The 24,222-nt window shown below is 37.5% G+C and overlaps 1 protein-coding gene and 1 long non-coding RNA gene across 7 annotated transcripts in view; one reads left to right on the top strand and one right to left on the bottom strand.

Moving 5' to 3' along the window:
- The window catches only part of SYT9 (synaptotagmin 9), a 70,292-nt gene that overhangs the window by 18,828 nt on the left and 27,242 nt on the right, over window positions 1–24,222 (top strand). For all 6 annotated transcript variants that reach the window (XM_035328575.1, XM_035328577.1, XM_035328574.1 and 3 more), the window contains exons 2-3: window positions 12,807–13,158; window positions 16,068–16,614. In XM_035328575.1, the coding sequence (XP_035184466.1) occupies window positions 12,807–13,158; window positions 16,068–16,614 (899 nt within the window). The remainder of the gene's footprint in view (window positions 1–12,806; window positions 13,159–16,067; window positions 16,615–24,222) is intronic.
- Window positions 613–4,280, bottom strand: LOC118168304. Its single transcript, XR_004751482.1, has 2 exons — window positions 4,178–4,280; window positions 613–1,101 (listed from the first exon to the last, which is right to left on the bottom strand). It is a non-coding gene; the product is annotated as an uncharacterized LOC118168304 (long non-coding RNA).

Below are 24,222 nucleotides of genomic sequence, written 5' to 3'. Positions count from 1 at the left end.
AACAAATTGTTCATGCTGTCTGTAGGAAGGAGCAATTTTTTTTCCCTGCATATTGCACTGTACAGCAGCTCTTCAAAGGAACGTATTTCCTCTGCATACTCAGTGTTAAAAGACTGAAGAAGCTTACTGCATACATGAATTCATCTGCCAGTTTAGCCTGGCAATATCTTCTATTTAAACAGCCAAAGCTCCAAAACGAACACGGTCTGTCTAGAAACCTCAATAAAAGGAAAAGCTTTGCCAAGAAGCGCTCTAGGATGGCAAAACAGTGAAGCCCTTCCTACAGACAAAGGAAAGAAATGTGCAAGAATCTCCTTCCCAAGAATGGGGAGCTACATTGTCTCCTGGTACTGCCAAGGGTTTACACTTTAGAGGACAGGTCTGATTTTAGAGTTCAGACTGACAGCACCTGCTCCTTTCATTTCCTAGTGGGATTGTTCAAGGAACAGCTAACCATAAACATTGGCTTGCCGTCTTCTGTAAAGCAGAGGATACTCTAGATCCTCATATTAAGAAACTACCTGTCCTAATTTTCTGGAGAAAATTATTCCAGGAGATAAGATACAGATCTAGCCAAATTCACTTAATTAAAGAAAATGCAAATCCAGCACAGCCAGTCTAGATTCTCTTTACTGCAAGTACCAGTCACAAAATCTCTCCAATTTGTCATATATGACAAATAATGACAATAATGGTACATATAAAATATTAGAAATATCTTCTATCAAAATGCAGGATGGAAACATAGATTATTTGCTTCATATTAGTTTCACCTACTGCAAGTGGAAGAACAAACCTAAATATCATGGGCAGATCTTTAGCACATTCAAACATCTTAGAGCTTGCTTTTGTTTTAGTTATTTTTATTTTTTCCATTCAATTAATTACCAGATTAAAGTTCTTACATAAATACGTAAAATAGTGTTTTGATAATAAAAGGTTACTGCAGAGTTTGCTTTAGAAGAAAACATAGCAAGACTGAAAGGTGCAAAATTCTAAGGTACAAAGGCTGCTAACTGCACTGCAGTTCCGTGTACCTGAACGTGCCCTGGTAAGATGGGGTGTACTGCAAGGAGAATGGCAGACTCCTATAAATTTTTACTGTAGGAATAATAGAGGATTGTTGGTGAATACCATTGCTTAGTTCTTCTGCTTGGATCTTCTAGCATTTAATTCTTTTATTTTATTTTTTGATTACAGATGTTGATCATAAACAATTTTTGTGGTATTTCAGGCTTATTGGGATCTGTCAAGTATCTTTTATTTTCAGCTTAAGAATTTAGACTAAGCAATCGCTTTATGCTGCAGAGTTCCTGATGCAGCTTCTCAGTAACCTGTACCACTTTTTTTCTTCAAAACCCGTTCATTTTGTGAGTCGTACACTACATGTGGTGCCAATATGCCTACTGTCTAACAGAAGGCAGGTGCATTTGCAGAGATGACAGCTTTCTCAGAACTCAATTATTTAACTCATTTATAACAAGATTATTTGGAAAAGACATACCATCTGTTTACTGGTCATAATCCCTCTTGTGTGCTAAGCAATGTTTATTAAACTTTGTGCATCCCTTTCTATTTAGTTTCACACTGTTTTACTAGGATCAACTGGAAAATTGCTAGATTCAAAATGAGAAGTGAGAAGATCCTGGTCCCACTTGTCAATTTGTTGACTGATTCACCTAATTTACCTTGGACAACTGTGTTGCTTCTTGGTTTCTATTGCTCATTTGTAAAAAGACATTTCTTTCTGTAACTTTGACATTTACAGAAGGAGGGGGAAAAGCTATTTAGTGATAAACAGCTTAATCATTGTAATAATTTAACAGCTTTGTTCTACCAGCTACATGGTAATGTGGGTAGAAAAACACTAAAAACAATTCTTCAAATAACCATTAGGGTTTCTAGACAATTTTGTTGCTCTGTTTACATTCCATTAACATGTGTCAGATTCAGATTTACTCCCAGTGGCTTTAACTATGTATGTTCAGATGCTTGGAGAAAACACATGCAAAATTCTGGTGCTTTCTAGCAAATGTCAAGAACAATCCTATACTTAGTTAAAGACAGAAAGCTGTCATTTGGTGTTTTACCTAAAGTTATCTACAGAGTGAGGAAATTTTCCATAAAAAACTGAGAAATTAGTAATTTTAATTCACAAAGACATGTAACATGACTGCATGCATTCTTTCTATAAGCTGAAAGAAATTCAATTACCTATTTCCATTTATTCTGTCTTTTCTAACAAGGACATTTTAAAAGCTGTACACATATGACTTCAGTGCAGCATTCAGAGTACATTCTTAGGACAGTCAAGAGGTTAATAAACTACAAAGTTCTTTCATTTTTTGGTCTAATTTATTTCCCACTTTTTTTGTAAAACAGTCAAAATATAGAAATTGATTCATGAGTAAATGACATCATTTTGCTCATGACATTCCCCTTGCTCCAATTAATGTCAAAATCTCATTTTCATCTTTTTTGTACCAACAAGGATTAAAGATTTCTTTTGGGGGCAGAAATGTATGATTTTTAGTGTGCAGTTCTTCTTTGATGGGGATGACTGTCAAATTCATTTTATGTTTTGCTGGTATTTGCATCTTTTGAGCTCTTATTATTGCTTCATTAAAAAATTTAAGAATATTGTGTAGTTGTAGATTTTTCTTAAGTGCTTAAGATTTTCATTCCATTACAAAACAAGGAAGTATTAAGTTGAAAAACTGAAAAAAAAAAAATCAACTATTTTCCTCAATAAAATGATACAGGAGAGCACCTAAATTACATATTTTGGTATTATATGAAAGAACAATCATAAGAGAAGATCCTCCAAAAGTAACGCAGTAAAATACCACTTCAGCATTTAATGAGCAAACTGTTTTCTTCCTTATATTGAGAATCTGTTGTCAGTAACAAAAGCTACCTTTAAAATACAGATTTAAAATAGGGTTGTTTATATTAGAGAAGATTTGAATCAGCCCAATGTCTAATAAACTTCTTCCCTGAAAAAATACCTGAGCCAACAGCTCTAGCATTAGCCTTAGACTGAGAGGCAGTACACCCACAGCGTAACTCTGAACTGCTTTGAATAAGCTCTGTAACTGTACTGATTCCAGAAACATGAAAAACTTATTTAGCAATACTGCCTTTTTCTACATTGTATGGCTTTGCATGGTTCTTAAAAACAGAAGAGTTCTTTTTCTGCTAGTCTGGTTAGTGGAGTTTATATCCAGTATACTTGGTGTGGAGTGCCGAAATAAAGGTAGTTATAACTGTCCTCCAGAAAGCTTACTTTTGCAAAGCTTTAACGTCTTTGGGAATTCAGAACAAAGATCTGGAACAGGGGCATTTTAGTGAGACAGTTCTTGCTCTCTGAACACACTGCTTTCAAAGAGAAGTATGTTCTATTCTTCCAGAGTTTAATCAAGCTTCAGAAAGATAAGATAAATGAATGGTACTTAGAGAAGTTTTGTATTTCCGCCTTTCATAACCAGAACTGTGGGGTCATCGATGCCTTCAGATGAATCACTGACAAAGCAGAACAGCTCTTTTCCAATTCATACTAACTGCAGACTAAGTGGTAATCATAATATCTGCAAAATGATAAAGTTTTTGATAAATGATGGTTTGGCTAGGGGGAGAGAATGCTGAGTTCAGGAGGGCAGTGAACATGCATTCCCACTGTCACAGAGCAGCAACCAGCTTAGACACACCTGAGCTCTTTCTCACAGGCAGAGTGGAGAGAATAGCAGGACACAGTAAAGGATAACAGATAAGAAGTAGCGGGACAATAGAAAAAAAATATCTTAAACTTGGACTGACCACATCAGTGCTCTTCTCTGCCACTGTGGAATCAAATAGGCTCCCATAAACCACTGATGTCTAACTTCTATGCAGTCCTGACTTATTTACCAATGGAAATGAGAAGGAGCACTAAAAGTGAAACACAGGTTGCATCTGGGAAGTAACCACCTCCAGAACTTTCTCTGAGCTGCAGTAGTCCCTTTTTCCTCTGATCCATTACCAAAATAAATAAATAAATTGAAGGTCACTGTAAAGCACCATTCTGTGCTAAATGGAAGAAATGGAAGATGGAAAAGACAGCAGCACACAAATGAGCTTTAGTATGAGTCAAACAGCAGCGACTCACAATTAGTAAGTGTTTAAAAAAGCAGCTCCTTACTGTATCTCAGCAGGTGGTACACATCTTGCAGCTAAGGCGTCTCCAGGTTAGTCTGCATGGGACATAGCAGTAGTGGTTCAGCAGTTTCCTTGAGCTGAGACCTGGGCAAACACAGAATAAAGGCATAATTACAGTGAGCACTTTTCTCCTGTGTGTGTAAACATAACTTTCAGAGATTATAAATGACATGCACACAAAGCAGCACAGAACTCCACATGTGCATGAATGTCCTGCAGATATATAAGGTCCCTACGCTGTTAAGACAGAAAATCTGAAAAAAACAATAGCTTGCAGATTTTTCTTAAAACTCTCAGATGAAATTTTTCTCTTAAAAATCTAGATTTGCATTTCTTTTCAAATTTGTATCATATTTGAAATTATTAGAGGAATATATTTGTTTTCAGTGGACTTTCTTGTCATCAAGCAAGAGGGCAGGAGGTGTAGTTAGTTGACAAATACTAATGATGAACACATTTTGCATCAAATTGCTACTCTGAAGACTTTGACAAGAAAGGTGTCAGAAGATACCTTATCTTAATCAATCCTGGATGTCCATGCTCCTGGGAATACCCTAAGCCTGCATCTAGCTGCTAGGCAAGCTCAGGGTGCACAGGAGATTTCTTTTTGTATTTCTGAGGTCACTATGATGTGTCATCAGTGATGACCTTTTCCTACCTGAATGACCACTGAGAACAGTGAAACATTTAGTAGTATTTTCTCACACAACTCATCACCACTCAGTCAAAAAAGAGCAAGGTCACGGAAGAAAACTGTGGTTCCAGTTTTACAGATCTGAGAGTCGTCATCGCCGTCAGTATCTATTTTACTCATCAGAATTTAGTAACTTTTTTCTTAAACACCAAAGCCCTAGAGACAACATCATTTATTAACCTTATGTCAGTGGCTGCTTTCTATGAATTTAATATACACCTTTGGAATGCTTTTAAAACATTAAGTGTTAATTTTTTAATTGCTGAACATTTTTTAGGTGCATTGAAGTAACACACTCTTTCACAGTGATAATGGTAAATGGGGTTGAACATGCAGTCATCGCTATAACTGGCTTTTTGTATAAAACATAAAAGCTTTTGATTCTTCCAGTAACCCTAGAGTCTTGGGTGCTCAAAGCTGGGTGTTTCCTTCTTTGTGCGAAAAGACTTGCAGTGTTTCTTAAATATCTAAAATAAAATTACTTCCTGCTTTTCTTGGGGGTTAAACGCACTGTGAGGTTCCTTGCAGCTTTTGAAACCTCATGCAAAACTAATGTATTCAGTTAAGTTACAATCAGCATTAGTGCCCTGAAATCCTGAAGCGTTAGTATCTTGACCTTTATTTCAAGATGAATGAAAAATAAATTAACTTCTGACTGATCAGTCCTTCCTGAAGCATTGTGTTTGATAAGCAATGTCCCTCTTTTTACATGCAGGTGTGAGGGCAAAAACAAGCTGTTTATCCATGAAAGCTGAAACATCTTAATCTTGACAGCTGCCAGAATGTCTAGCCTTAATGAGCTGGTTATTGATACTGTTCTTGGGCATTTATATATTATCCTAATCTGTTTTTTTTTTTTTTTTTTTTTTTTTTTTTTTTTCTAGAGAAAACAGCTATGAGTATTTTTGGCAGGAAGGAACAAGGGATGGACAGGGTTAACCATATCAAAGACTATATCTAGCTGTTATCTTTGTCCTTTGTCCCCCACCTGTCCCCCTCAGAAGATTTGTTGTCCCCTGAATCCAATGAGTTCTCAGTAACGTCTGACCTTTCCGAGTAACTGATTTATTTACTGTGCCCCTTTGGTTCTGTGGTATGACCACATTTCTCCAGGTATAACTCTGCCCAGTTTTAGTCGAGGAACTTACGGGCATGTTAATACATTCATCTTCAACAGTCACTGGCAACAGTTCACATCACCTCTGTGAGCTCAGACTGATGTCTAGAATTGAGAGCAGCAATCCTGTGGTTACTTCACTGATAGGACAGTAAATGAATGCAAAAACGCACTGTTCTGGTTTTTTATTTTCCCAATTTAATTTTTATTTTTAACTATTGCAACTTTTAAAATGTTTAGATCAGCAGCAGTAGAGAGAGTAAAGCCCAAGTTCACCTGTACAGCCAGCTATAGTGCAGAACAAGCTGCCTGCCAGCACACAGATCAGCAGGAAAACCTCATGTTTGGGCACCTCCTGCATGACTGGAGTAAGAATACTGACAATCCTCAGAAAGTAACTGTGGGGCACCATCCATCCACCATCCCTTACCAAGGTCAAAACTTCAATGAGTTCATTTCCATAACCCAGTGCATAGTTTGGGTATGCTCGCTGGGACAGCAGGCTTATACTCCTGTGCTTTACTCTCTGTAACAAACTGTGATGAGCGTGGGCCAATAATCCAGGACAGGTGGGTATCTGTCACTACTGCACTGCATGATATTTGCTTTGTTAATCGTAATTACAGTGTATCAGATTTCCTCACCATAAAACTAGTTAGAGGCAAGAAGAAAATGCCCTTAAGTTGTCCAGTTTAAATTTTACATTCACAACTGAGTAACTACAACATGAAATTGTCTATTTCATAAGAAAACTTCAAAGAGTGGTTTCTACTAATTCTTTTTAACAAATTTCTTTTAATATAAAGAATGTCTTGCATGAATGTACGATTACACTCAGTGAAGCAGAAATACAGATGTTCAGTTCTTACTCAAAGCATGCATTCTTAACTATATGCTTTAGAGAAAATAAAAAAATTAAAAACTATATATTGAGACTTTCCTTTGGATTTACAAAAATTAGGAAAGCTTCCAAGAGCATCTCAACATTAAAGTGATCACTTCCTAGGAATGAAGAAACAGAAGAGCAGCCTGAATTATGTGTTGTTCAAATCTGCTTCTTAATTCTATTCTCTTTGGCCATTACATATTACAAACTGTTTCACTTCAGATTGTTCTTGTTTTTCTCCAGTTGCTGTGCTTAATTTCTCTGTTTTCACATCTGTTCTACAGTTTTCCCTTAGAAAATTGGCTGTTTAGAAAGACAGGATTCTAGACAGACTGGATTTACAGGATTATCCACTAGTAGCAGTCTGTAGAAGCCCTAAATTTGTTTCTTTTGTTCTCTGAAGATGAAGAGGAGTAAGGATTGAAAATTAGTATATTCTGTATATTCCTAATAAGAAATTGATAGGAAACTTGATCTAATAGTAAATTACTGGTTCGTTATTTTTCCAAGTAGTAAATATCCCAGTTGCTAAAATCATCATCATATCCTAATACAGATGGATCAGGCCCAAAAGCTTCACTGTATAAAATGGGTATCCTAAGTTTACAGAGAACAACAGATACAATACATTCACCATGATCTGAAATGTTTTTTAAAAAGTCAGTGTGAGCATGTCAATGCATCTGGCTCTTCATCTGAGAGGGATAAATGCTCTCAAAGCTGTATTTATTTCCCTTTATGCCAACAACTTCCTGCTAAAAGATAAATCAGGCTAAATAATCAGCCAAAGATGCTAGTGGTTTGTGATAACTTACTTTTCAGGGAGAATGGTGTGTAACAAGTCCAGGACAGTCACTTGACACAAAATCCTAGCCAGAGCCGCTTGGAGTATTTTGAACTATCTTTCCAGTCTACATATTATGTAAAGATGAGAGTGCAGTTATTGAGGAAGAACATAAGGACCATCCAAACTTGAAACCAGCTATAAACATCTCATTAGGTTCTTGAAGTTCAAGATAAGTAATGGTTCTTCTTTACCCATATCAAGCTATGCAGACAGCTTTCCTGAAATCTATTGTGAGGTGTCAACACTTCTGGCAACCTTTTTATGAACTGCCAGTATACAGAAATGACGTGAATTTTGGCACTTCCTTAAATGTAAAGCGAGGATTGTAAATGTTGAACTGCTGTGATGTACCAAACTCCCATAATATAGGCCTAGAGTAGTTGATTCTGAAAAGGAAAGTTAACAAAATAGTTGACTTCATTTTCATTCTGAGTAATCTGATTTTAAAGAAAAGCATGCACTTTTATTTTACATAAATTACCCAAAAGAGTAATATTCTCCTCTTATTCTTTATATATTTATTGCCTACCCGCCCCCCCAAAAAAAAGAAAAAAAAAGAAAAAAGTAAGGTTCAAAAATAGACAGACTTGTTTTTAGCTTATTCCAAATTACAGAGGCTAATGCTTTCCACTGAGGATGAGAAAATGCAAGGGGCAATTACTCAAAGATGAAATGGTATATGAAAGTCAGTGTTTCCAATAGAAAAGAAAATGGATACTAGAAAAAAAAAAAAAAAAAAAAAAAAGTGCATATCTTGGTCTGCAACTACCTAAGCCACTCAAACTCCTATTCATCATTATGGGTAGTTCTGTGAAAATACAATCATATTATTTAATTCCACTAATTTTCCCAGGGAAAATAATAATAATAATAATAATAATAATAATTTAATGAGGCATTTGGGAAGTACTTTTTTTTTCCCCCCGGAAAGGTTGTGACCCAAGGGCAACCAGATTTCAAAGGAATTTGTTAAAAATTAGCAGAAACTGTTGCTACTTCTTTATGTGTTTGTATTGTTAACACATCTTTTTTTTTTTTTTTTTTTTTTTGAGCACTTTGAGCACTTCACACAATATTACTGTACAGTTTTATACAGTGGGAAATGAAATGCTTGTGTGTAGTTTCTTTTAGCGCTCTCAAATGGTTCTTTAGTATTTATTGCAACTTGTAGGTCTTTCAAGGACTATAATAGATTTTAAGCTTATTGGTATGGTTCAAATAAGCTGTTTGTTCTTGTTATGAAACCTGGGGACTTCCTGCTTCTGGCTATATAAGGCAGAAATAAATGGCAATTTCATTTTATTATTATTCATAGGGGCGTAACAGTCAAGATTAATGTGTGCTCTAGTGATTTATTCATGAAAATTTTCTGCAAATCCTGACATTTTCATAATTTTTAACACATACAATTTGTCCAAAAATTCCTACTAGAAAACAGGGTTGTTCTTTATTCATTCTTCATCATTCATTTCTCTATTAAAACCTTTCATTCTGCCAATAAGGGAACACATACAGTACTTTCCAAAAGTGACCAATCACTTGCTATGACTCGATAAGAAGTTAAATTCTTCCATAACCCGGGGCACTAATATTTTCTGTCTCATAAAAGAACAGGATCATTGGTTGCATATTATTAGTTAGTAACTCAGTTAACTTTCTGCATGATCCTACATGGGAAAGAAAAAAAAAAAAAAAAAAAAAAAAAGGGTCTAAATGTATCGTATTATTTATTCCAAGCAAATAATTCATCTGATTCTAATTAACATATCCCAAGAAGTAGCAGAGAATGTGGGTAGGTAGGAATGTGTATTACAGTTCTTGACTAGAGTCATGGGAACTGGTACTGTCACAAAGTAAAACTACTCAGTTATTGCAGTATCAAGGACCTAACAGGCCTGACGGTCATATGAATTTACAGTATAAACATATATACCTTAAATATTTCTTTCCCACTGAGCAAATCACCAGCTTCCCCTTATAGCTAACAAGTTACAAGTGTATCTCAAATTTCAAATGGCTTTTAGAAAATCTTACGTTCTTTCTCTCCAGCTACATTTTCTGTCCTGCAAATGTAGCACGCAGGCTGATTCTGTACAAGATGAAATAGAGCCATTTAAGCCAACCCCATGCCATGTTCCACATGGGTCCAGCTTGGCATCTTTAAAACTGGTGTCCTCTCATTTTTTTTGTTTCGTTTTTCCTCCCAGATTATTCTAATTACTTTTTTGTTGGATATTACAAGACCAAACGTGTATAGTAATTTTGCATATCAATTGTGCAAAGTATGTATTCAGAGAGAATAAGAAAATAACCAAAAGCAGCAAGTTGGAGGCATGGAAACCTGAACAGAACTTACTATAGCACTATAGTTGTGTATACACAGTCATGACAAATTTTCTTTTTATTATGTCTTCTTTGTATTTTTGTTTCTTGTAAAACAGAAGCTTTAGTTTTTACAGGAGGAACAACATAATTCCTTTTCAGTAGATACTACCACTAGATGTCAGAAAGAAAAATACAAGATCCAACCCCTTTGAACTCTGTCTTTAAGAATAACTGGAATGCTAACTCCTGCAGCTCACTCGGCCAGCTATTAGATCAGTAAAGACATTTTTCGTCACTTACAAACTCTAGCAGATTATTATTATATGCCAGCTAAGTTGCCAAGGAGATTTGCATTAACACAGACCAAATATTTTAAGTGGAAAAGCTGCTGCAAAGTGCCAGCCAGGTGGGCAATATCTGAAAATTATTGGCCAGGGAAAGGTTACAGTTTAGAGAACTGCCCTTTAGCTCCATGGTCTTTCATAGAACGAAGACAAGTGTGTGATTTTCCCTATTCCGCCCACAGAAATAAAAAATGCACACTAGAAATGGTTCCTAAGGATTCAGAAAGAAAATTATGATGAAAAATTATTGCTTCTTAATCAGCAGCTTGCCAAGTTACCTAAGCTGTTTATTGCCCAGCTAGCTTCTCTGAAAGTCATGAAATGAGGGTTCTCGGTGTTACATTATTAAATGCAGGTGTATATTACTAAAGCTTTTCAAAGTCTCCAAATTACATGTAGTTCATATAGCTATTATGTATTTTTTCCTCGTGAAGCCAGTTCTTTAGATGACTGTGTCCTCTGCTAAAGTCATCCTTAAGGTAGGGCACTGATAGTCTGCCTTTCACATTGTTCCTCACCTTCATACATCCTCGGCACTGAGCAGGCTCTAGAGTTCAGTTCTCACCTTGTAATCTTCTGGCTGGTTCTGGCAACTCCCAGTTTCTCATTTCTTTCAATGCTGGATCATTTACACAAATCAGTTATTTGAAAAAGTGACCTTTTTGCAGACCTCTGATGTACTTCTTCCTTCTCCTCCAGAGAATCCAAGACAAATTGCTTTATTCTGAAGGACCTCCATCACTATTGCATCCCCGTTCATCGGCTTTGTAATCATATGGAAAGGTTTTCTGCCTTCACTGCCAGATGTGTTTACCAGTAAATATTCCAAAAATATCACGAACCACCATTCTTTCTTCCACATTGCCTTTTATGCATGGGAGGAATTTCTTTAATTAATTGCAGCTCTGAAACTCTTTGCTATAATCCCAGGCAGGTGCTGTACTGTTCCTACTGTTAATGAGTTTTGCCTTCATATAACGGGGAGAAGGACAGAAAGGGCCGTGCTGGCCAAAATTGTTTAAAATTGGTTTTCAGCATGCAAAATAAACTGGACAGCTCCTGTGTGAAACTGATTGTAGTGTCACTCCCTGCTCTGTGGAAATATAATCTGTCTGGCAAGTCAGAATGAAACTCGCAGCAGGGGCTGAAGCTATTGACTTTTCCACTTTTAAAAAAATATATTCTTTGTTCAGATTAACTGAGGCTGTTTCACCTGAATTGTCATTCTTAAATAATTGTCCTGGTAGGAGCAACCATTCAACCTCATGCCACCCTTTTAAAATCTAAGCTAGCTCTTGACATTCTCAACCTACAAGCACTGTGAAAAATTGCTTTGATAAGGTTGTTTATAATTTGAGGCAGTAAAACAGAATTCTTACTAATTGTGATTCAGGCATGATCGATTATGTAATCCACAGAGAAACTAATTTCAAAAACACTAACCATAAAAACAGCTGTTCCACTGAGTCATTTTCCCAATGTGCAACTTAAAACAAAGCAAAACAGAGAAAAGCCTCTTCTAGTTACAACTTATTTGTGTTGATATGATTATGGTGTAGGAGAATGCCAGGAAAGTGGGGGGAAGGGAGGGGGAAGGTAGAAAAATTCACCTCTATACTCCTTTTATATCAGAAGTTCAGCAACAGAACAAAGAGCCTTTGGAGTTAAAATAAAATAAAAAATAAAAATCTCAGTTTTGAAAAGGGATTAGTACCCTAAACTACATGATGAACAGCAGGACATGTACTGATAGTCAAAAATCGTCTGTGAAGATAAGAATGAGTCTAAGATTAGAAGGAAAAGAATTAAACTAATAAAATACTTCAGTTGAAGACCTAAAAAAAAATCATATAATATAAAAATTTCATATGTATGTGCATACATGCAAATGTTTATGGTTATGTAAGTATAATACAGCCTCTAAAAGAGATGGTAGTAAGATCTCATAAAGAAGATGAAGGAAATTGCACTATTTGAAAGGAAAATAAAGAAAATTAAGAAAAAAAAAAGCACTGCAGGCACTGCTCTTTCACCAGTAGAAAGTAAGGTGACAAAGCAGGCAGCCTTTTTCATACTTAGAAAGACCCTTAATCTCACCTGGCTTTTGGAAGGAAAATATAAACTAAGTTCTATCAAAATGAACCTTACACTGAAGTCCAAACAGGTGGTGGTTTTTTGTTTGATTGTTTTGTTTTGTTTTTCCCTTGGGGCAAAAGATTGTAAAAAGAATAGAACATTTAATGTGCTCCTATTATATGACTGCTGCAGGGACCAAAATTTAATTTCTGTAGATCTGCTATCTAGAGATGTTTACTTCCTGTACTGTGTGCCTTGGAAATGCAGAGTTGCAAACAGAAAATACTACAGATCTGACATGCATGTATTTTTCTTGTTTGCAGATATCTCAGTAAGCTTGCTCTCCTTAGTTGTCACAGCCTGTGGTCTTGCTCTCTTTGGTGTGTCCCTGTTCGTGTCCTGGAAGCTTTGCTGGATCCCTTGGCGAGAGCGTGGCCTGCCATTTGGGAACAAAGACAACAAACAGGAATCCCTGAACTACACAGATACAGAGACCAATGACCATGAATACAGTGACGATTTCCTGGGTCAGCCAACAACCTATCCAGAGTCCTCCATGAAGATCAGCCACACCTCCCCTGATATTCCCTTAGATGCTCAAACTGGAATGAAGGAGAACTGCGTACACAATGCGCGAATGCATCGCCAGACCACTGAACCAACCTCTTCTGCTCGGTCAGTAATTCCAGTTTATCTCTGGTATCAATCAATCCAGATACAGCCCAAATAGTACAGCTTGTTTATCTACTACACCCCTCTATTACAAATGTATAACTTACTGGACACATTCTTTTAAAAAATTACATAAAAGTTATTCAGGCACACAAACCTCTTAGATCAAAAGGACAGGATAACAACGGTATTCCAACTTTCTATCAACTACTAACTCATTTGTGCCTTTCCCCTCAGAAGCTGGACATGCATGAACACCCTAGATCTAGCTTATAAAGAATATCCATTTGTACTTAGCAGTGCTACTGAGCACTCAGTAATATCTCCTCAAAGATTTTTAAAATAGCCAAAGAAGAAAATAGGACAAGCTAATGAAACACTTGCAAGAGATAGAAATAGAATTAAAAATCATATGTTTTAGCCACAATCATGACTGTGGGGGGAAAAGTGACTGAACAAGAGTCAGTGAAGGCTCCAGAGGGCCTGGAGAACCAGCACAAGAAGGAACAGGAAAGAAGGAGGGTGAGGGTATGTTATGCTTCACACAGTAAGAAAAAGGATCTGTGCATAAAAAGCCAGTGAGTAAATTCTTGAGTCAAGGCAGGTTTACTTTAACTGGAGAAGATACAGTGCTAGCCTAAGTAGCTAATTGCTACTTAATAAGCCTCTTTTCTTGTCATCTGAGAGGGCAAATTTAGCCAGGACTCTTGCCTGCAGGCACACCTGAACATGGATAACACAAAAGCAGCTGGCAGCCAGTTCAGGAATTGCCAATAGTGTAAAACATGTGTCAGAATTTGAGAAGCCTTCAACACAGCATGAATTTTACGCAGCAAAAGCTCCAGGTGCCTTTTCTCTTTAGATTAGTTCAAGAATGGTCTGGGCTCATTATGCTGTAGGAATCCAAGGAGAGCTCAAAGCCACAATTACGAATACCCAAGCTCGACTCCTGCCACATACAAGGTTGAATTCTAGCTCTAGACTTATATCCCAGAAGTACAGTAGTACAAGCTGGTGCTGCTCAGTTTTCAAAGTGCTAGCAAATAAGCATGTTGTGAGATTCATTAAAAACAGAAAATTCATATCCAACATCTAACACCAAGAGCTCTTGTGTGTCTTTAGTATTATGAAACCATTGAGTCAGATGCAGGCACTGTCTTCTACAACAGGGTAGCAGTTCCCATACGTAATCAAATGACAAATGCACAGTATCACTACAACACAGACATCTCACAGGAAGCAGTGGCAACCCCAATCTGTAAAAGAATGTGCCTCAGCATCATCAGTGCATGGACCATGTCTTCACTCCTGTGACTCTCTGCAGTTCACTTTTCTGCAAGTGGTTCCCAACCTGGCCCTCTCCAGCACCAGTTATGCTGGCTCCCTGCCCACAAGAGCAGGACCTACCCAGGGCTCCCCCAACCCTATTCTGTTTGCTGATGATGAGCTTTGCTCATTACCCCTCTCATTCACTACCCCCTGCTGTTGCCCCAGTGTTCCCCCAAAGACTCTTCCACTGAGCAGGAGGGGCCCATCTTCCTTGCACTGCACCCTTGGTTTGTTCACCTTCACCTATGTGTCTGCTCCTTTCCTGTGTAACTGGGTGGCCACAGAGAGCAGGCACCTGCCCCTGCTCCAAGTCCCCATTGACTTCAGCAAGTCAGCGCTGCCTCCTGTGTCCTCCTTTTTCATTCTTCCCTTGGATAGTCTGCACCTCCCACTGCTACAAGGAGCTGAGCTTAAGGGTTGAGCAATATAGATACTTTTTTTCTGTGACATGGTAATGTTTTGTCATGGAAATGACTAACAAAGAGCTATAAAGTTATGTATTTGCTATACAACAAGAATGAAAAAAAGGAGGGTAGTTCATGAGAGGCTGTTCCTTTTTAAAGCATGCATAAACACACTTTTAAAGGGGAGGAATGAACAATGGTAGCAGAGTAACTACTGCTGATTACATTCAACATAAATAGCTTTGGACTAATCCTGTGCGAGCATTTTCCCTGTGCTCTTTTCACGTTCAGCCACATTTCATGATACTCCAATACACTGAATGATTGCAGAATTTGAATAGCACATAAAGTAGAATCCAGCTCATAAGGTTAGGATTTTACCTAATCCAACTTGCACATCCCACTACCCCTACAGGGATTGCAATTTGATTTCTGTTATCTCATGAAGTGGAAATTTCAATCACAATAACTGAGTAACTCCAGGTAATAAATCTCACTGGACCAAAGCTAGAAACAACTTCCTCTCCTTAGAGTAATAAAACTAAAGGAGCTTTTCAACCTAAGTACTGCGGAGCTCATTACATCAGTTACGAGTGGGGGGGGGGGGAAAAAAGCAAGAAACAAAACAAAACAATTGATGGGTGGTCAACCGTCAACCAACCATCTCAGATGAGAACAGTTCACTTGAAAATGAGGTAGTAGCACGGACCAACGAATAACTGAAATGGAGAGATGTCAAAAAGTATCCTCTGTGTTCATCTTCATCTTAACACCAGAAATCAGCAAGCTCAGCAGGTACAATAGGCCAGATCCTGTTGTCATTTATATAATGTAACTCATTTCATAAGCATTCTGAATCTAAAGGATTCAGCTGAAAAACATAACTGATAAGAACTGCTACAGTTCTAATCATATTACATTATACAATGTAATATAGCAGATTCTTTGGATTTGCAGTGTCCATTAATTGAAATTTGTTACATTCTTCAGCCAGGTTTTGGAGAATGCATACCACTAGCTTGAGACAATTATTAGTTATCATGCTTTATAACATTTGCAAGTACAAATCTGACCGTGTTGTACATTACAAAAGCACATCAAATGAAAACAAGATCTTTGGTGTGTATGTACAGATTCTTGTGGTCATCAACACAACCTATTATTTTATTTTCACTTAAGGCATAATTCAATCCGGAGACAGCTCAACCTCTCCAACCCCGACTTCAACATCCAGCAGGTTCAGAAACAGGAGCAACTGACAGGAATTGGCCGCATTAAGCCAGAGCTATATAAACAAAGATCACTGGACACGGATGATGGACGGAGGAGTAATAGCAAGGCATGTGGAAAACTGAACTTTATTCTGAAATATGACTGTGATTTAGAGCAGCTGATAGTGAAGATACACAAGGCCATCAACCTGCCAGCAAAGGACTTCTCTGGAACTTCAGATCCATATGTGAAGATATATCTGCTTCCTGACAGGAAAACAAAACACCAGACTAAAGTGCACAGAAAAACCCTAAATCCAGTATTTGATGAAGTTTTTTTATTTACTGTCCCATACAATGATCTGAATGCAAGGAAACTCCATTTCTCTGTGTATGACTTTGACAGATTCTCCAGGCATGACTTGATTGGCCAAGTGATAGTGGATAATTTTTTAGATTTGGCAGATTTTCCCAGGGAATGTAATATTTGGAAGGATATTGAATATGTCACCAATGTAAGTACTATCATTTTTCTTTTTGAAATGCTTTGTTTCTGATTTTATTTCCTTAATTATAACTATAATTCTCTCATACATTTATGAAGGAAAATACTCTATTTTCTCTCTTCCTCAAGATTAGATCTTAATCCAAGGAAACTGACAGTACATTTCAGTCTTCATTTCTTGTCCTTTGTATATATTTAAAAATGTCTTATGTAAGAGGTACTGGATTTAGTCATTGCCCTGATGATAGAAAAGCTACAGAACACCCTCCTCTAAATCTCACTTAATCTAAAAATTAATTAAGGAAATACTACTACTCTTACTTTGCCTGTCTTTCTGTGTTTTCCATTATTTGCCACTAATTACATTGTCATAGTGAGCTAGAACCACAGATTCAAGATTTCTTGTGTAATATTTTTCAATCCTTTAAAAGATTACATTTTCCTAAAGTGAGATGATGCCACATCTATAATCCAGGCAAGCAGAGTTCAGAAAACACTTTCCAAACCAAAAATGTTATTGGTCAGCCTAGAAAAACTTAAAGCTAGAAAAACTTTAAATTATAACCACCACTTCAGATCATGTTCCATGAAAGAAACAAAACATACTGAATTGCTTTAAGACTTTGATTGGCATAGATTTGATACATAGCAAAATAGGAAATTTATAAATTTCTATATCCTGTCCCAAAGTCTCTGGTATCAAGTTCAATGCACGAATGCCATGAGGAGCTATGCAGAAAACCACAAAAATTACTATTGGAAAAGAAAGACCTTTATTCTTTTCTTTTCTACTTGTAATGCTATTAGAAATTAATCATGCACACCCTACGGAGAACAGACCATCAGTGAGAATGACACACTAGAGAAATTCACAAAGATGAAGCTCCAAGTGCCAACAGTCATTAAATAGTTCATTTAGTGCATCAAACCATACTCAAATGCAGCATGAATTTTAGAGTCAAATAAACCCAACAGTATGACTGAAGTGTAAATTTGTTAGACCTCAATTCAGGAAAGCATTTAAGTATATGCTTAGCTGAATGTAAGAAACTGTACAAAAAAAAAAAAAAATCTTGACACAATTAGTTTCCTGAAACGAGATCATCACCTTATAATTTTTCTATTCTTGCTGTCCTCCCTAGTTGTGATGAGTTTACTCTTGTCTCAGCTGCACATTTTGCCCACTCAGGGCAGGCGGTACACTTGAGAACACCAGTGTATGCTGCCCTGATGATCTGCGGTCCGAGAAGGGCATTGCATGATGCAGTGGGACACTCCTGTTAACCCGATGTTGAAAGTTACAGCTTGTACTGACCACAGGTACACATTTTCTTCTGTTTAGTGCAGAGCTGCCCTCACACGGTACAGTGTACTCAGAAGTTAGAAAAAAATCCCCAAGCCCACGGAAATACGTGGAATCAAAGTAAGTTTAACTGTTTGACCTACAGCAATTCTGTCACCCTCAATTGACACATTCTTCTTTCTTACCTTGAAACAAAGCTTTTCCCCAGTGTTGTAGCAGTAACACAAGGGTTGCCTGGCAATGAAATCATCTTTGAAGCACAGGTGTTCATGAAACAAACGCCTTTCTGGAAGAAAGTAGGCAACTTGCATCAGAATTTTTCTTATGCCTACGCTGTAGGCAGAACTCATCAAGTGTTGGGTCAAGGTTTATACCTTTCTGGTCTGGTAGCATGCCGAATTACAGACCAAACGGATTAAATCTTTTTTTTTTTTGGTGTTGTTTGGTATTCCTTTTTGCAATTTGATACCGTCCTTGTTTTAAGGGGATTTATAGGCTTCTTAGCATCACACATCTTTGGGTGGAACGTGCTGTGCACCCACCACACAAACCTCTTTTACATCAGGAGGGAACTTCAGCAGCAGCTTTAGCAGCTCCCTCGCTTGAGGGTAACAGGTGGGAGCATGGACCCAGTGTCAGGGAAGGATGAGCCTGACTTTTCTAGGAAGAGTTACCTCTCTTCAGTCACAGGTGGAAAGAACGAATCTGTCAGAGTGAAATCACAGTCGTTCCAAGCGAAGCCTGGCTTTGTTCAGCATTAAGTGTCCCAAGCTCAACATTTCCATTTTACAGTCACCTGGACGGTGAAGGCACCAGCGGAGTGACTTTGGTCTGTAGTGTTCCTTTTTCTGTGCTTTAACTCTGTGCAAAACATTGCCTCTGGAATTTTCTAAATCACTTCTCCCTCCAAATTCCAAAGAAATTACTTTGTGTTCAGATTTTCTGTAATTTCTGAAATTAAAGACTTCAGGAGTGAAACGTGAGGCATTTATTAATTCCTCCTACTACGGATTCCTGTGGGAAGCATAAACCTGTTTACCCAAACAGAACACAGGACCCAAAATCTAGACCTGTCACTGGGTTTTGAGCTCACAGAGACCTTTTCAAAGCAAAGACTCACAGTAGGAGACATGATCCAATTTGGGCTAATCTGAGTTCCGAGATAACAGTATCAGATAAATGAAAGTACGGAGTATTCAACTTACTCCTTAACATTTCCCAAATATCAAAGCTTCAAACCAAGTCAAAACTCTCTAAGAGTCACATAATAAACCAGGCTGCAGCATGTTTTATTTTCTGTGTAGCTCAGATATCTCCAGACTGACAGCAGAAGCTGAATCCCACTGGCTACTCAGTGAAGCCATTCAAAGAAATAGAGCTGTGGCTGTGATCCAAAGCCAGCCACGAGGCAGTGCTAAGGAATCTCTGAAATAACTTCTAGCAAAGATTTGAGCACTGTTGGGCAGGTGATGCTTGCAAACAGAAGCTGCATTGGCTGTAGCAAGTTTTCAAGCATTGTATCTTTGAGCTGCTTGTTTTTCCAACAGTCATAATTGCAAAACAGAGAAATGTTAGGGAAACTTACTGAAGATAGGAAATTTCACTACATGTAGATCAACAGAGAGTACAGCATCAGAGGGAGAAACCAAGGTGACGTACTAGGAGAAGAGAAGGTCTATGCAATGACAGTTGTTGTCATACTTCTGAAGAGTTCATTCATTTTGATTCCTTGTACTTCTCGGAAGTACAAAGAACCAGAGATCCAAAGCCCTTGTTTGCCATTATTCTCCATTTTATTATGCTCTCATCCAAGTTGGCACAGTGATAGAAAAGAAGGCATCAAATTCTTTCCTTGTCCACCCAAACGGTCTATTTCTAGGGAGCGCTGCACACCGTACCTCCAAGAAGTCAGCCTTACTACAAACGATGTCATTAAATTGACATGTCTTGACACGTGCCTCCTTCTGTTTTCCAATAACACCAGATATCTTATTTATCCAAAACCAACAGTTTTGATCCATTGGACTATAACAACTGCTGCCAGCCCAGAGCCTGACATTAGTTCATAACACAGGTGCCTGTCAGCATAAAAACGTTCCTTTGTGCTCAGAAACAATCTGCCTCCGAACACAGAAAAGCTCTCTCCTGTAACACTGACACTTTTTCCAACCAGAAAGAAGCAGCAGTAGGCTGTTTAGTGGAAGAAATAATTAGGCGGATCAACGTTAGATGAACACAAAATGAACTAGATAAGCTTTTCATATAGCCACCAGACAGATGATGCTCATTCTGGCTCAGGAAAGAGAAAAAAAAAAAAAAGGAGATGCTCTTTACAGAGCATGAGGACTAACACGTGCTTGTGAGACAGAGCTCCCCCTTCCTGTGTGGCATCCTGCTTGGGGGAGCGTTTAGTTTTTCTGTTAGGCTGCAGATGCAAAATGAGCTAATATTATTCTGGTAGGATTACACCGTGGTTTTCTAAATGTAAAGGGAAAAATTATAAAGGCAGAGAAACTCGCATGGATGGCCTCAGATGTATAGGTGTAAGCTCTACAATATTTTAATACACTACTCACCTACTATGTGAGTAGGTTCATTGAATTCTGCGGGATTATTCTTTTGAGTAAGGATTCAGCCAGCACAGGAGGGGGTCCAATCCAGTTCCTAATTTGTAAGGGTGTAGACTGGGATATGACACAGCTAACATGCAGTAGCCTGAAGTTCTGGTGATTCAGAAGACATGTTTAAGGAGAAATAATCCAAAAAAAAAATCTTAATTAGAAATTTATGTGGCTATCAACAAATCGCTTTGAGATCCTTTGTCAACGAGAAGAGCTATATAAATCAAATTTCTTTCATGGAATTCATTTTATTTATCCATTTTATTTGAAAAAATAGACCAGAATTTTTATTGTGTTTTGGTACTAAATATGAAGGGCCAGATACATCTTTGTTGCAAGCTTTTGAAACTAATAGAGTTACAGCACAAATGAATCTGTCCCTGGATATCTATTATGCATTACTGAAAACAGGAATAATATAGTTTTAGCATAAGAAATATAGCTGTTGGGGTTTTTTGTTTGTTTGTTTGTTTTTAAATCTAATCCAAGCTCTGTGCCTTCCTCACACTTCCATGTCCTCTATATTCCTGAATTATTTACAAGTGCAGCTCTAGCAATCTAAAAAGTTTTGTTTGTATTTTAAAAGCTGTTCACTCATATTAATTGACTCAAATCTATGCAATACAGTCATCAAGATGTTTTCTATATAAGAATGTTTTGATGTAAGACCTTTTTAGGTTGGAGGGCTTAGATGCTTTGCTGGAATGAAGGGAAAAGCCCATTTAAAACATTATTTCTCCCTATGCCACTAAACCTTTATATTCCAACCACCACATTTTTTAAATGGGCTTTTTTCAGATAATATTTTAATCAAAAAAAAAAGCCCATTTAAAAAATGTGGTGGTTGGAATATAAAGGTTTAGTGGCATAGGGAGAAATAATGTTCTTCAAGAATGTAGCAAAACAAGAAAACATATCCAAACTGACTGCAACATGTTCCTTTTTGTAATGGTTCTCAACTTTGGGCTAAAAAAGTAATCATTACTACTGCTTTTCTGCATTTATCTTACCGAGTTGGCAGCTTGTGTTATGAGTCTTCCACCTTAGCTGTAAGCAATTTCAAACATCTGAAGCAAGATGAGCCCAGCAAATAAGGACAAGATATTCAAGGAAGACCCAAGAGGCAGGAAGGAACTAGGGAATTCTTCCCACTGCCTTGCTGTGATGACCAGATCCTGCAGAGCCTTCTACTCAGGAATCTTGCTGCTAAGTTTCAAGCTATGAAATGTGGAGCATCTTCTTAATTCTTGCTGCAAGTGATACTACAACTGTGCTGTCCTCTCCAGAAATTCTAGACACAATTTTAGGGCTTTTCTGGATTCAGTTCTAGAGCTGGTGCTAGACTGTATTCTAGAAGGGGTTGGGTTGTATGGATCTTGCGGTTGGCAATGACACAGTTGACATGTCCTGGGTAGGGATTAAGGAAAAGCAAATGCATGGGTGAACAGTTGGCTGAGCGGTTGGGCTCAGAGGGTTTTACTAAATGGGGTTACATCAGACATGTGGTAGAACACTCATGGTGTTCTTCAGGGCTCCACTTAAGGGCCTGACAGAGTTCAAGAAGCATTTGGACAACGCTCTCAGATATCTGGTTTAATTTTTAGGTAGTCCTGTGTGGAGTAAGGAGTTGAACTCAATGATCCTTGTGGGTTCCTTCCAACTCAGGATACTCTGTGATTCTTTTAGGCTAGGTTACAAAAACATTAGTAATGTATTGTTTGGTAGTCTCTCTAACGTATTTGTTGTTTGGAGTGTTTTTTCTTGTTTTTTTCTAATGTTCATAGACTAATGGCATGTTTTGAAGACAAAAGAGTTTTTAATATTTCTTTGATTGCCATCTTCAAACTCAAATGTGATCAAGTAAGAGTATTTGGCTTTGGGGCAAAAGTCTTCGTCTTTTCCAAACTTAATATTCTATGAAAATAAAATCAACAATTACAAAGGACAGATAGCTGTTAGTCCATTTCAGAATGATGAGAACTTTCTCCTTCAGAAGATTCTCAGTAACCACTTGTACAACTTTTTGTGGATCCAGAAAGTAAAATAATTGCTTGTTAAACACCTGGCAGCTATGGGGCACAGAGAAGGATTTCTGTGAACTAGACGTCTAGCTCTGGTTCATAATGGTTTGTTTGGATTCTCAAAATGTTTGGCCTTCATCAGTCTCTAGGCAGGTGATTTCTCTAGAAAAAAAAAGAATATTTAAAGGTAGCCCCCACAGCCCCCACGTAGAGCAGGGTAATAATGAAAGTAAGAACAAAAATGGAAACTTTCATACTTATCTGGGTCAGCATTTAAAACAAAACCGAAACAAACTGGAAAAATAAAAATAAAAAAGAATTCAAGTGATTCAAGTGGTATCTTAGTACACATGATAGTGTTTTGACAAGGAGACAATTAAAAAGTGGGATGGTCGTAAGTATTTGAAATTTTCCATTCTGGAAGTGCTGATTGTTCCCTGCTGCTATTCTCAAGTTTGCCCAAGAAAGAAAGATTGAGAATTTGTATTTTTAGGCATTTATGTTGTATAACTGAGATGTAATTGGAGTCATAACATCACCAGAAGGAAGTTCCAAATTCCCTGTTTTAGAGATGTTAATGCCAACCACAGTATGTGTGGAAGAGAGGCAAAGAGAGAGACTAAATGATTTCAGTCAGTTGCTTATGGAAAGCATAATAAAAGTAAAATTTTGAAGCCAGACCAAGTCTACCAGGTTTTCTGCAGTTCAAAACTGTTTTGTCCTCACACTGAGAAAAAAATGTCACCAAAGGTTGCATCTCTCAGGACCACTCCTGCTAAGAGGCTTTGTGCAATTTAATGTATGCCAAATACACATGCATACTGTTTACACCCCCAAAACTCAAGGAAAATAAACCTCTGTCTTTGAAAGAAGTAAATACTGTGGTAAACTCATGGGCAGCAAAACAGACACAGAAATGACTTGCTTGAGTCTGGGGACTACTTAATAGCATAAATGAGACTGAGTTCAGAATCTGCAGATTCCTGGCACCTATAGCACTGCTTATCTTCAGCAGTTTACACTCACTGCAGCTGGCAGTAAGTCAACTAAGTCCACCTACTCTGATTTAAAAAAATGTTTAGCTTGTCAAGATGTTTTAGCCAGTATTTCTAAAATTCCTTATTTGGCAAATTGCTGGATTTTTAAAAAGTAATGACATTGAGCAAGATCTCAGGAAAGCATTTTAAATGTTTACAGTGTTGGTTTTTTTTTTTTTTTTTTTTCTTTTCTTTTTTTTGCAGTCAACAGTTTGAGAAGGAACAGAAACAAACCAAATCTCTAGCTCTAGGTATGAAACCCAAACTGTTAGTGTTGAAGTGCTATATCTACTTTTTTAGGACTGTAACAGTGAATGAGAAACACTAGATGATTTTTTTGTTGTTGTTGTTTTAAATACAGAAGACCTATCCAAGTATTAATCTGGCATTCCATTTGCAGAAAGTCAGGTAGTCTTTGGCATCAGGGAAGCAATCAGTGCAGAGGTGTACCCATTTCCTTGATATGCAAATACAACTCTTTTTGGAAGAGAAGACTCTGGGTTTGCAGACCCAAATGTCTTGGCCACACTAAAGCATGTCAGAAGCTTAAGAAGCAGCAACAGTTACTGCATACTTAGGCAAATTAAGGCAGCAGACACAAGCAGTAAGATTCACCACACTTAAATTTTAGATGGA

The sequence above is a fragment of the Oxyura jamaicensis genome, chromosome 5, assembly GCF_011077185.1.
Source record: "Oxyura jamaicensis isolate SHBP4307 breed ruddy duck chromosome 5, BPBGC_Ojam_1.0, whole genome shotgun sequence".
Lineage (NCBI taxonomy): Eukaryota > Metazoa > Chordata > Aves > Anseriformes > Anatidae > Oxyura > Oxyura jamaicensis.
Note: the sequence above shows the minus strand (reverse complement) of the source record. Positions and strands in the feature narration are given on the sequence as shown.